At 41.6% G+C, this 11,711-nt stretch overlaps 1 protein-coding gene across 2 annotated transcripts in view; it reads right to left on the bottom strand.

The window, feature by feature from the left end:
• Nucleotides 1-3,703: 3,703 nt before the first annotated feature.
• The window catches only part of LOC114571867 (TBC1 domain family member 12-like), a 10,964-nt gene continuing 2,956 nt past the window's right edge, over nucleotides 3,704-11,711 (bottom strand). Inside the window, exons 5-11 of one of the 2 annotated variants that reach the window (XM_028603107.1) lie at nucleotides 11,068-11,151; nucleotides 9,939-10,033; nucleotides 9,356-9,427; nucleotides 8,892-9,020; nucleotides 7,845-7,954; nucleotides 6,747-7,005; nucleotides 3,704-4,866 (exon numbers count right to left, since the gene is read on the bottom strand). In XM_028603107.1, the coding sequence (XP_028458908.1) occupies nucleotides 4,795-4,866; nucleotides 6,747-7,005; nucleotides 7,845-7,954; nucleotides 8,892-9,020; nucleotides 9,356-9,427; nucleotides 9,939-10,033; nucleotides 11,068-11,151 (821 nt within the window). In that variant the 3' untranslated portion in view covers nucleotides 3,704-4,794. Of the gene's footprint in view, nucleotides 4,867-6,704; nucleotides 7,006-7,844; nucleotides 7,955-8,891; nucleotides 9,021-9,355; nucleotides 9,428-9,938; nucleotides 10,034-11,067; nucleotides 11,152-11,711 lie in introns of both variants that reach the window. The other variant, XM_028603108.1, reaches the window with a different exon arrangement.

The following is an 11,711-nucleotide window of genomic DNA, read 5'->3' as shown; positions in this document are numbered from 1 at the left end:
AAACCCAATTCAAAATGGACTGAATTAAAAAATTTTGTTTGCTGTGATAAATAGTGTTTTCGGATGCAGATTGAAGAGTTTTTGGGTGGCGAGTGGATGTCACTGTTGTCTAAGATCCATGTGACTCCAACTTTTGGCCATTTTTCATGTTTCATTTTAAAGGGTTGAGATTATTTTTTATGATTACACAGCCCTTAAAGCTCTAATAAACCAAGTTTACACACAATGATCAAAGACATTAAACTCACAGATGTGTTGGAAATAAGGATTCAAAAACAAGTGTTTTCATACAAAAATCAACCGCTAAAATATGGACGCTTGGACAGTGTCTCTCAGCGTCAGATACGATGCAATATGATCATATCATCAGCGTGTGTGTTGAACGCTGAGCTAGCCTCCGTTTTGTTTGAAAATACTTTGAACGTCAACAAGAAGTAACATTAGTCCCAACCCAGCGAGTTTGGAAAAAAGCCCATTTAGATCTGACCCTAAAGGAGACTTTTAGCGTCAATAACGACGCCAAAGGCACCTGACCAAGCATCTGTATTTTACGCGATGGGACTGAGAATGTGTTGGAGAGTCACATCTGGTTTGTGTAAGGAGACCAGATTTAAGGTGGACTGAGGGTAAAACCTGTGCATTAATGGGAAGCCGTTACCTTCAAACCTGTTTTAATGGAAAATAACTTCATTAACAGTTAACAAGTCCGTTTCTTTGCATTTTACGGCAAGTTTATTGAGCGTTCAGTCTGTTTAATTAGTGAGGCTGTAAAATCCAAAAAACAAAGTGCTAATTATTTTATCGTGCCTTCTCTAAGGCTACGTTTATACCGCTACGTTTTGGTTTGTAAGCCGAGCCAGAGCAGGGGGAATGAGAGGGCAAAACGTAGCAGAAGATATTCCTTTTTAAACCAAAACGTAGCAATGTAAATGTAGCCTAGATCATCTTCATTAACTAAAACAGAAGTTTGTAGATCCACCCGAGGTGTTTTTTCTTGAAAAACGGAGCTAGAAATAAAGGAGAAAGTGCTGTTTGTAACTGAGAAACCGATTTAATGTTGCGTGAAACTGCAGATTTTCATCTTTCACTTTTGGGGTGTTCGTAGACTTGAAGGACAGGCATTGGATGATACATGTGCTTATTAGTGATGTTTAACTGCTGCCTCCAACACCTACACTGACTCAGTTTGGTGAAAAAAAATAATTTACAATAATTCCAGGTCTCCATATTTTATTGTCAAGTGCTTTATTAACACTTTGGTTAAGTTTTACTCTGAAACAACTTTGAATCACTTCCTCAGTTAACTTCCTAAACAGCGTAGCGGTTATGAGGTGTGTCTTAGTGTAACGTAGGAGAGTATTTGTAGGAGTTTTCTGTAGTTAAGAGGAACTTGAAGCAAAATATAAATCTAAATCCCCTCCGTTCAATCTAAACCACTTGTTTGAGTGGTGCAATGAACACCGACACAAACAATACACGCGGATGGTGAGTTTCACACCCAAAACAATGCCAACGCCAGCTTGGACCCATGCAGACTATACTGGCTTCTGGTTGGTTGATGTACAACAACAAAACCTTTCTTTATAGAGTCATTTGGTGTGAGCAGGGCTTTAAATTAACACCTGCCAACCCGCCAAATGCGAACACTACGAAAGTGGCTGCCTGGTGCACGTTTCAAGGACTTGCTCCTTCGCTGGTTAGTAAGTGTTGGTTATCGAGAGGTAGGGATGAAATGGAGGTGAAGGGTTACACTTTTTTTTACACTTTTTGTAAAATCTAGTTTGTAAAATCAAAGGAGTGTTGAACACAAAGTGACAGAGCGGACACTGTTGGGGGGGATGTAAAGTAGAGGATGGATACCCGACCCGGTCACAACAGCGCAATAAGGCATTGAACATTTTCTATTTAAAACAGCTTATTATGTAGGTGCTCGCCTGTGTTAACGTGCGTTTGTTGCCCTGTGCGCGCTGATGCGCTCATCTGTTGACATTTTCGAATGCCTTCCTACAGTTGCTTAATAAAAGCTTTCCACACAAACGTACACGTGTCATTAGGATGAGAAAAAAAATTGGCTTTTAACTGCGTCGGGCTCGGACATAAATATCTTAAAGGTCCCATGACATGGTGCTCTTTGGATGCTTTTATATAGGCCTTAGTGGTCCCCTAATACTGGATCTGAAGTCTCTTTTATATAGACCTTAGTGGTCCCCTAATACTGTATCTGAAGTCTCTTTTATATAGACCTTAGTGGTCCCCTAATACTGTATCTGAAGTCTCTTTTATATAGGCCTTAGTGGTCCCCTAATACTGTATCTGAAGTCTTTCCCGAAATTCGGCCTTGGTCCAGAATTACAGCCACTAGAGCCAGTCCCACAATGAACTTTCCTTAGGATGTGCCATTTCTGGGTCTGTAGCTATTGAGGAAGAGAGAGGGAGGGTGGGGGTGTGGCCTCGACCAACTGCCACTTTGCTCGTGATAAAGCCATGATGTCTCTCTCTCTCTCTCATGGGTGGGCCAAATTCTCTGGGCGGGCGAAGCAGAGAAAGGGGAGGTAACCTTGCTCCTTATGACCTCATAAGGAGAAGATTCCTGATTGGCCCATCTGAGCTTTCATTTTCTCAAAGGCAGAGCAGGATACCCAGGGCTCGGTTTACACCTATCACCATTTCTAGCCACTGGGGGACCATAGGCAGGCTGGGGGAACTCCTATTAACGTTCAAAAACCTCAAAGTGAAATGTTCATGCCACGGGACCTTTAATGCCTGTCGGGCTCAGGTTGGGTTCGGTTACTGCTCTGTTGGACGCGGGCCGGGCTCGGCCCGATCCGCACTCTAATGTAAAGCACTTCAACAGGCTGCGTAGGCGACAGGATGACACTCTATAAAGATAATGATCAAGATTTAAGAAATGAATCCACGGAATCACTCGGACATAGCTCGCTCTTCGTAGCTGTAGTCATTACTTTCGAGCACTTGTTTTTAACGACATTTGTGTGCAGCCACATGTTGGTAAAATATGCCAGTAGCTGGTAGATTTGCTTCACTCACCATCCAAAAAAACAATAGTAATATATTGAGTGGCTGGTCACATTTGAAACAAGGAGGCACTTAATGCCCCGTTCATTTAGTTTGCACTTGCTGTGTGCAGATCTGCACCTCTGAAAGCCAGCATGATGTAGCTCCAGTGCTGCGTATATAAAGTGCTCTGATAAATCTGGAGCTTTCAAAATACTGATTGAAAAAACGGCCGCACGCTCCTACGTTTACTGTGGTTCTTCCACAACAGTTTTATGGATCATTTTGACCCAAACAACATTATCAAAAGCTGACACTTCTTTCTTTTTTAGCTTCTTTTTGGATATCAATCCACATTTCATAAGTTAATGTTAATTTAGTTGGTTATTTTCCCCACTCTAAAACATCTAAAAAAAAAAAAATCTGTTTGATAGTGAATTTCTAAATCCACGGTTGTTAATTCCCCCCTTAGGCTATGTTCACACGTGGTGTCTTTTTTTTTTAAAAGAAAAAGGCCATCTTCTTTGTTTTCAAGTAGCGGGGAATTCATGCGGAACCGTCGCAACTCTGCCATCATTATGTTAAGCCCCGCCCAACGACCAATGTTAATTGAACTTTTTTCAACTTCAAAAAGACGCTCTGAGCTGCAGAAAAAAAACACTGGCAGCTTTAAAAAAAAAAAAGATGCCGAGTGTGAACACAGCCTTAACAGTTTGATTTTTTTTTTTTCTATATTCAGGATAACATTTTAAAGTATTCAACACATGTAGAAAAGACTTGTTGAGCCCAATGGACCTTGGAATAATTAGTTTCTTGTTCTTGTAAAACATCAAAACCACGTAATATTTAGTCTGCTCGAGCTCGTTAGAATCTCTGATGAGATGTGCGTTAGTTCAATTAGAAAGACTGTACTGTACAAAAGGATTCCATTTCCCCGCGTTTCTTCCCCATATTCGGTTGGGGGGGGGTTTGTTGCCCCCAGATATACATTTTTATAAAGCTAGGAGCTTAACGTAGGAGGCTAAAGTAACAGCTACAAACGAGGATATTAGCACGAGCCATGCTTGCGCAGATTCCCGTCATTTATTTATTTTTTTAATCGAAGAGATCAAGCTAAATCCACAGCAAATTATTAATAGTATGTAATCAAAACCTACAAGAACCTACTCAACAATTAAACCACAGAGGCCTTTTTTTTAAGCCTCTAGGAACTCATTAGCACCGAAAGAATTGGAGTCTTTGAGAATTACACGGGGCGCAACGCTCAATGTTTAGTGGTTGTTTGTGTCCCGACGGGGAGGCAGGGAGGGACTTTTTCCCTCCCAGCCGGCAGCGGAAATAACAGAATATTATCTGCAAAGTTACAGTTTTTAATTTTCCCAGCTTCAGTAGGCTGGTGGAGTAGTGACCCCCAGCTGCTTGAACGACAAGTTGGCTTCTCCGGAGAACGACTTGACAACGGCTGCTGGCGTTTGGGACTAACCAGCCACAGACCACTCCTTCACATGACGGGATGCTCAGGCCAAAAGTCTCGTCGTCACTCTCTGCCTTCGAGGGCCCGGGCTGGCTCGCAGTCGCTCCAAGCTTCGTAGCTTCGTAGCCTCTTGGAGTGACTATTTTAGCTTCGGGCTACGAGGCTTCGAGCTGCCCAGCTAGCCCCCTTTGTTTTGTTTTTTGTCGCGGCAGGCAGGAAGCGAGCTTCCGTCATTCACAGCTCGATTAGTTTTGACGATTAGTTTTTAAGAAAGGCGGGCATCAGCGTCGAGGGGTTGGCTAGTGTTAGCTTCTCAGAGCCGGGCTGGTGTTTTTGTCCGTCTCTTTATTTCCATCCTTCATCAATGCGGAAAACACCTGAGAGAAAACAGATGGAATTCATATTTAGTCAGAAACACATAGACTACATTTACATGCACATGATGTTCCGTTTTTTTTGCCTTTATTCCCGAAAAAAAGGCAATATTCCTACTAAGCTGTTTTCATGGTTAATTAAAGGTGATATTCCACTAATATTCCCGTTTACATGCAGCCGTGCAAAATAGGATTTTTTCTAAGTTTTCCAGCAGTGGAGGACTTGTTGGAGCGTGTGAACACAGCGTCCCTCTTTGAGTCCTTCAACCAGCTTCTTGAAAAGGTCAGCGTTGCGATGTTTTCCGCATATCCAAAAACCTTGATACCCAAGTCTTTGATAATGTTTAAAAGTAGCTGTATTTCTTCATCTTTTCTTTTGACCATGCATCTCTACCGCAGCCTTGCAGACTAGCAACGTACAGAGCTGAACTTGGGCCGTAAACAGCCAAGAGTAAACTGTCACAAACTGCTGTAAAAACCCTAGACTATATCCACGACGTTCCACTTCAGGATTTCTCCGCCGGATGTCCCCTTCCTCTGTCTCTGTGTTGGCGTTCTAATCTCTGGTGGATTTGTGAGGACTATGGTTAACTGCTCCTCAGATCTCTGCAGGGTAAATCCAGACAGCTAGCTAGTCTATCTGTCCAATCTGAGTTTTCTGTTGCACGACTAAAACCACTTTTGAACGTACACATGTTCCACCAAAACAAGTTCCTTCACAAGGCTTTTTAGCAGAGGCACCGTGGCTTCGTGCCCAAGACAATTGTGATTGGTTTAAAGAAATGTCAATAAACAAGAGCATGTTTTTCTAGAATCCCGGAATGCTGTGTGGACCAGACAGACCCTCCCCCGCAGCGCTGTGTAGCAAGGTCTTGCAATGCGAGACTATAAAAAGATTAGATAAACTTTATTGTCGCCGAAGGGAAATTTGTTTTGGACTCTGTCCATTCCGCAGCTTTACAAAGACAACACAAAATACAGAAAATAAGCATCTCTCAACACATACAACACAGAACATGCTCTCATATACACTGGACAGGTACCTACAGTATGTAGTAAGCACATTAACTCCTTTCAGTTTTTGAATGAACAACCCTGTCGGCTGCATTCTCCGCAAGTGTAGCGCAGCACTTGCACAATGAGATATTGCACAACTAACATATTGCACAACCCCAATAGCCTAGGTATTGCACAACTAACATATTGCACAACCCCAATAGCCTACGTATTGCACAACTAACATATTGCACAACCCCAATAGTCTACGTATTGCACAACTAACATATTGCCCAACCCCAATAGTCTACGTATTGCACAACTAACATATTGCACAACCCCAACAGCCTACATATTGCACAACTAACATATTGCACAACCCCAATAGCCTACGTATTGCACAACTAACATATTGCACAACCCCAATAGCCTACGTATTGCACAACCCCAATAGCCTACGTATTGCACAACTAACATATTGCACAACCCCAATAGCCTATGTATTGCACAACTAACATATTGCACAACCCCAATAGCCTACGTATTGCACAACTAACATATTGCACAACCCCAATAGCCTACGTATTGCATAAATAACACATTTCCACATTACTTAGGCTATAGAGTACACAATGACGCAGATTCTGAATACGCTGTATACATGTCCAAATTCTTTACTAAAACCTGAATAATACCTGCATATGCCATGACGTAACTGTAAAACGCTAAATTATTCAAAAATATACAAGCAAATTAAAAATATGCTGTTTAGCTGACCTGTATCGAATTTGGAATATTGTCATATTCTGAATATTAGTGGAACATTAGTGTGGATGTGAACGTACTCATTGACTGATATTGCCCTGAACTCGGAGTGTGATGCTGACCTGAGCCCAGCGGCGGTTCCTGCTGATCATGTGTGTGTTGGCCATGGCGGTGAAGAGTGTGTGTGCCTGCAGGTCCTCCGGCAGCCGGGTTAGGAACTGGGCGATGTGGATGAAGTCCATCTGGAGCAGGACGTCCTCGAAAAGACGCAGGATGCCGAGCCCGGTCCGAAACAAACTCTCCTCCCCGTCCCGGCAGAAGACGTCCCACACCCGACACGCCACGTCCAGAGGGAGAGACTTACTGTACAGAGTGAAGATCCTGGACAGAGACACACACACACACAAACACACTGTTACTTTTCCAAGAATATCAAAAGGCTTTTATTCAAAGTTCTTTTTTTTGTGTATAATCACACACAAAAAAAAGGAACAAAAACCAGAAAAGGGTGGTGATTAAATAATTCAATCACAGGAGAATAAAGTGAGTTTTTGATCACTCAGGTGTCTATTATCCACTCTCTGGGTTTTTACCTCACTGCTTCCTGTGAGTTTTTAGGTTGCTGTGACTAAATCTGCTTCGGTTTGACTCGAACCACAACATTTTCTTTCAATTGTGTGTGCACTTTCTCGTTTCCTTTTTGTAAACGGCATTCAGGGTAGGAGGAAAAAGAAAGAATTTCATTGTACAGGTAAACTTGTTTTTAACTGTGCATAAGACAGACAAAACTTTAAAAGTTAGAGCTATGAATTATCCTTCAAATTGTTTGTTTTTTAAATCTGTCAGAGTTTAGTGCTGTAAATTGTAAAAAGAGCTTCATAAACAGTATGTAATTAAGTATGGTCATTGTAGTTGACCAACAATCTATTGATGCTCAGAAACGTTTAATTTCTAAATTTCAATTTTCTATTTTTAAACTCAACGGCGCCAATATTAATCCAAAACAATGATCAATTGGTGCCCCGCTGTTTTTTAGTGGTGGAAAGTAACTAAGTACATACACTCAAGTACTGTACAATTTTGGGGTACTTTTTTACTAAAGTTAGATTTAAAATGCAGGACTTTTTGTTTAGTATTGCTACATTTCCTTAAGTAAACTATGTGAATACTTCTCCCACCTGTGTTGATGTATGAATGAAGTACTTTAATAAGTCACTCACCAGTCGATCAGATAGAGGTCGGGGGTCAGGTTGTTGTTTTGGAAGTGGCTGAAGAGTCGAGGCAGATTCTCCTCAAAGAAAACCTCAAAGGCTGCGAAATACTTCAACATCTGCCACAGACAGACAGACAGAGTAAAGAAAGGATGAAGAACAAAGCCATAAGTCAGGAGTGTGAAACTCAACTTCACTAAGGGCCACACTGGAAAATGAGAATCACATCCAGGGCCACACAAGTACAGTTTATTTTAATGCTTATATTTAATCAAAAAAGTCAAATACTTTTGACCATATTATTGCATATAGTCTTCTCACTTACAGTTTAGTCGACATAAAGCCCTAAAAAAGTCAGGAACAAAGTTTTTTAGCCATCATAGAATTTAGCATATCAGGCAAAACAATGATCACATTTTTAAAAACAGCAACTCACAGCAACCTGCTTCACAGCCTGAATATGAAAACTCTGGTTCTGTGGGAATTTCTGAGTCTCAAAGTCGGCCAAAACATCAGCCAAATTCTGCTTTGAGTGTCGCATAATTGCAGTTTGAAAAAGAGTTTCCTGTCTTTTTGGTTTGGCCCACACAACTGGGCGGGCCGGATCCAAATTTGCACGGGGTCGGATTTGGCCCGCTGGCCAAATCGACTTTGACACATGTGCCTAGGGCTGGGCAATATATCAATATAAATCGATATTGTGATATGAGACTAGATATTGTCTTAGAGTTTGGATATTGTGATAGGACACAAGTGTTGTTGTCTTTTCCTGGTTCTAAAGGCTGCATTATTACGGTAAAATGCCATTTTCTGAACTTTTTGTTTTGTTTGTTTGTCTGGTTTGTCTGTTTATTGGTGATTATTGATTAAAACTCTCAATGTGTTAATACGTTGTGAAAGCACCAATAGTCATCCCTACAATACAATATCGCCATCAATGTATTTGGTCAAAAATATTTTGATGATTGATTTTCTCCTTATCGCCCAGCCCTACATGTGCAATAGGTGAACAAACTGAGTACCGTGAATAACTAATGATTGGGTTTTTTTGCGTACCAGTTCGTGGTCGACTCTGAAGAAGGCCATCTGACAGGGTTTGTTGAGCAGGTTGGCGAAGGTAATGAAGGCTTCGGCCTCCTCCAGGTTGAGGATCAGCACAGCAGCAATGAACGACATGCCCTGGACCTGAAACACAACGGCGAAACAGACTCCAGATCAGCAGGGAAGACTGAAGAAGGCGCGTTTGGATTAATGTGTGTTTGTGTAGTTCGTTTTTTTAGCAAGGACCCAAAGAAAAAATCCACATTTAAAAACCAAGTGTTAACAATTAAAGAAAAACATAAAAAAGAACACAATAAAACTACTTTACAAAATGACAATATAAAATAAACTGTGAAAATGTGAACAGACAAACATGAGGAACCCACTTCAAAGATGAAATATATAACACAATTCTGACTGTAAACAACTAAATATCACCTATTATCTTTTTGAGGGGTGGAGGGAAAAATCAAACTCACGTAGCCAATGTCAGGTCGGTAACAGGTGTAAGCCCCCAGCACGCTGTGGAGGAGATCGTGGTAGGGGCCGCCCTGCACAGAGGAAAGAAACGTTCTCACTCTGAAGTTCTACAACTAACTGGTCTTCACCATGATAGGAAAACAAGAACACACACACACACGGTCTGTATTACTATCTTTGTGGGTACATGTCATTGACATAATGCATTCCCTAGCCCCTTACCCTAACCTTAACCATCACAACTAAATGCCTAACCTTAACCCTTACCCTAACCTAATTCTAACCCTAATCCTAAAACCAAGTCTTAACCCTCAAACAGCCCTTTAAACTTGTGGGGTCCAGCATTTTGGTCCCCACGAGGCTGTGCAGACCCCACAAGGATACTGTAGTCCCTGGTTTTTCGACCCCACGAATATAGTAAAACAGGTACACACACACACACACACACACACACACACACACACACACACACACACACACACACACACACACACACACACACACACACACACACACACACACACACACACACACACACACACACACACACACACACACACACACACACAACAGATCAAATACCTTCTGGAAGATGAAGAGAGAGGGGAAGGTTCTGGAAATGTCCAGCTTGATGAGATCCAGACTGGACTCTCTGTCAGCCAGAGACGCTCCTCCGTCTAACAGGAAAACGCACACGAGAAAAGTTTTTATGTCATGCTGTGTTTCTCAAATGGGGGTACGTGTCCCCCTAGGGGTACTCTGGAGGACTGCAGGGGGTACATGACATTTTTTTGCAAAATGTTTTTCAGTTACAAGGCTGTAGTTGCTTCTACTGTCTTTTTTTTCCGCTTCGCAAGTTTTTGTCGCTGTTTTTGTGTTTGTCACCTTCTTTTGAAGGTTTTGTCGCTCGTTTTGACCTATTCTTGCCTTTCTTCATTACTTTTTTCTACGGACTTTTTTTCTTCAAAGTTTTTGTCGCTTATTTGAATTTTTTGTCACTTTTGTCGCCCTAGTGTTGCCTTCCTTAATTCTTCTGGTTTTTTTTTTTCAAAGTATTTGTTACTATTTTCGACCTATTCTTGCCTTCCTTCCTTCTTTTTCCAAGTTTTTGTCTCTTTTTTCCATCATCATGTAAATATTTTCCAGGTCCAAGGCTGTCGTTTAGTAAATCTATCGCTGACATCGCTGTATTCTCCGTCTTTATAGGAGACTCTAGAGTTAGCTAGCTGACATGAGCTACGATCTGAGCTACTGAGCATGTGCGACTGCAATCAAAGATAGTACAGAAGAAGAAGAAGAAAAGAGGTCTCACTCTGTAGCTAAAACAGAGACCAGGTGAAAAGAGGATCTGCAGCAGTGAGAGAGAGCTGTGTAGTACAACAAAAATATGGTGTTTTTTGAAAATCAAACCATGTAAACCTATTCTGGTACAACCTTAAAATACAATTATGAACCTGAAAATGAGCATAATATGGGCGCTTTAAGATAAAGACAACACCTGAAAAAGAGAAGGCATGGAGTTTAACTGCAGGAGTGCCTGGAGTGGAAGATAGCTACTAGCTTAATAAACACGGGATTGTTTCTGAAAGTACTTCTAAAAGACAAAAAACATCTGCGAGTCGGTGTGGTATGGTGCCTGGCGAAGGACGGGACAAAACCCAGCGCAGCGTGGAGAATGAGGGTTAGAGGTCAGACTGGTGCTGTGTCGTACCACTCTCACTGTCGTTGACTGAACTGGTTTCACTGTAACTCCTCCACTTCTCTTTGGCTCTGGACAGGAAGATCTCATACAGCTCTGCACAAAGACAAACACACAAACTATTGATCCGGTTTTAACTTTGACATGGGACACAAATATACATATTTCAATTTCATATTTTTACATTTAAAAAGGATACGTCTGGTTCTACGCTTGTTTCTTTTGTCAACAAATCCCATTGAAAGACCAAAACCTCTTCGGTGGCTCTCAGCTCCACTGAAGTCACATATCTCTAAAGACAGTTTCCTGTTTTAAAAAGTTTTCAGTAACAGCCTAAAAACAGCTGCTCGCTGTAGTTTTTATCAAACAAACAGAAGGAAATAGTGCATTTGTTGGGGACTATTTTCAGCAGTGGATGAATCCACATTTGGGGACCTATCTTAACGATCTAAGCGCATGTCGTGAAGAGCCTGGCGCAGGTGTGTTTAGGGCGTGTCCAAATCCACTTTTACTAGTTTGATGGCGGGAAAAAGGGTCTGTGTGCCGGGCGCCTGGTTCTAAAGGGTTGTCCTTAGTGTCTTCATTAATCAGAGGTGTGTTTTGGGCGTAACATGCAATCAACCAATCAGAGATCATCTCCCATTCCCTTTAAAAGC

The sequence above is a fragment of the Perca flavescens genome, chromosome 17 (assembly GCF_004354835.1).
Source record: "Perca flavescens isolate YP-PL-M2 chromosome 17, PFLA_1.0, whole genome shotgun sequence".
In the NCBI taxonomy this organism is placed as follows: Eukaryota; Metazoa; Chordata; class Actinopteri; order Perciformes; family Percidae; genus Perca; species Perca flavescens.
The sequence above is the reverse complement of the archived record's forward strand: the minus strand, read 5'-3'. Positions and strand labels throughout refer to the sequence as shown.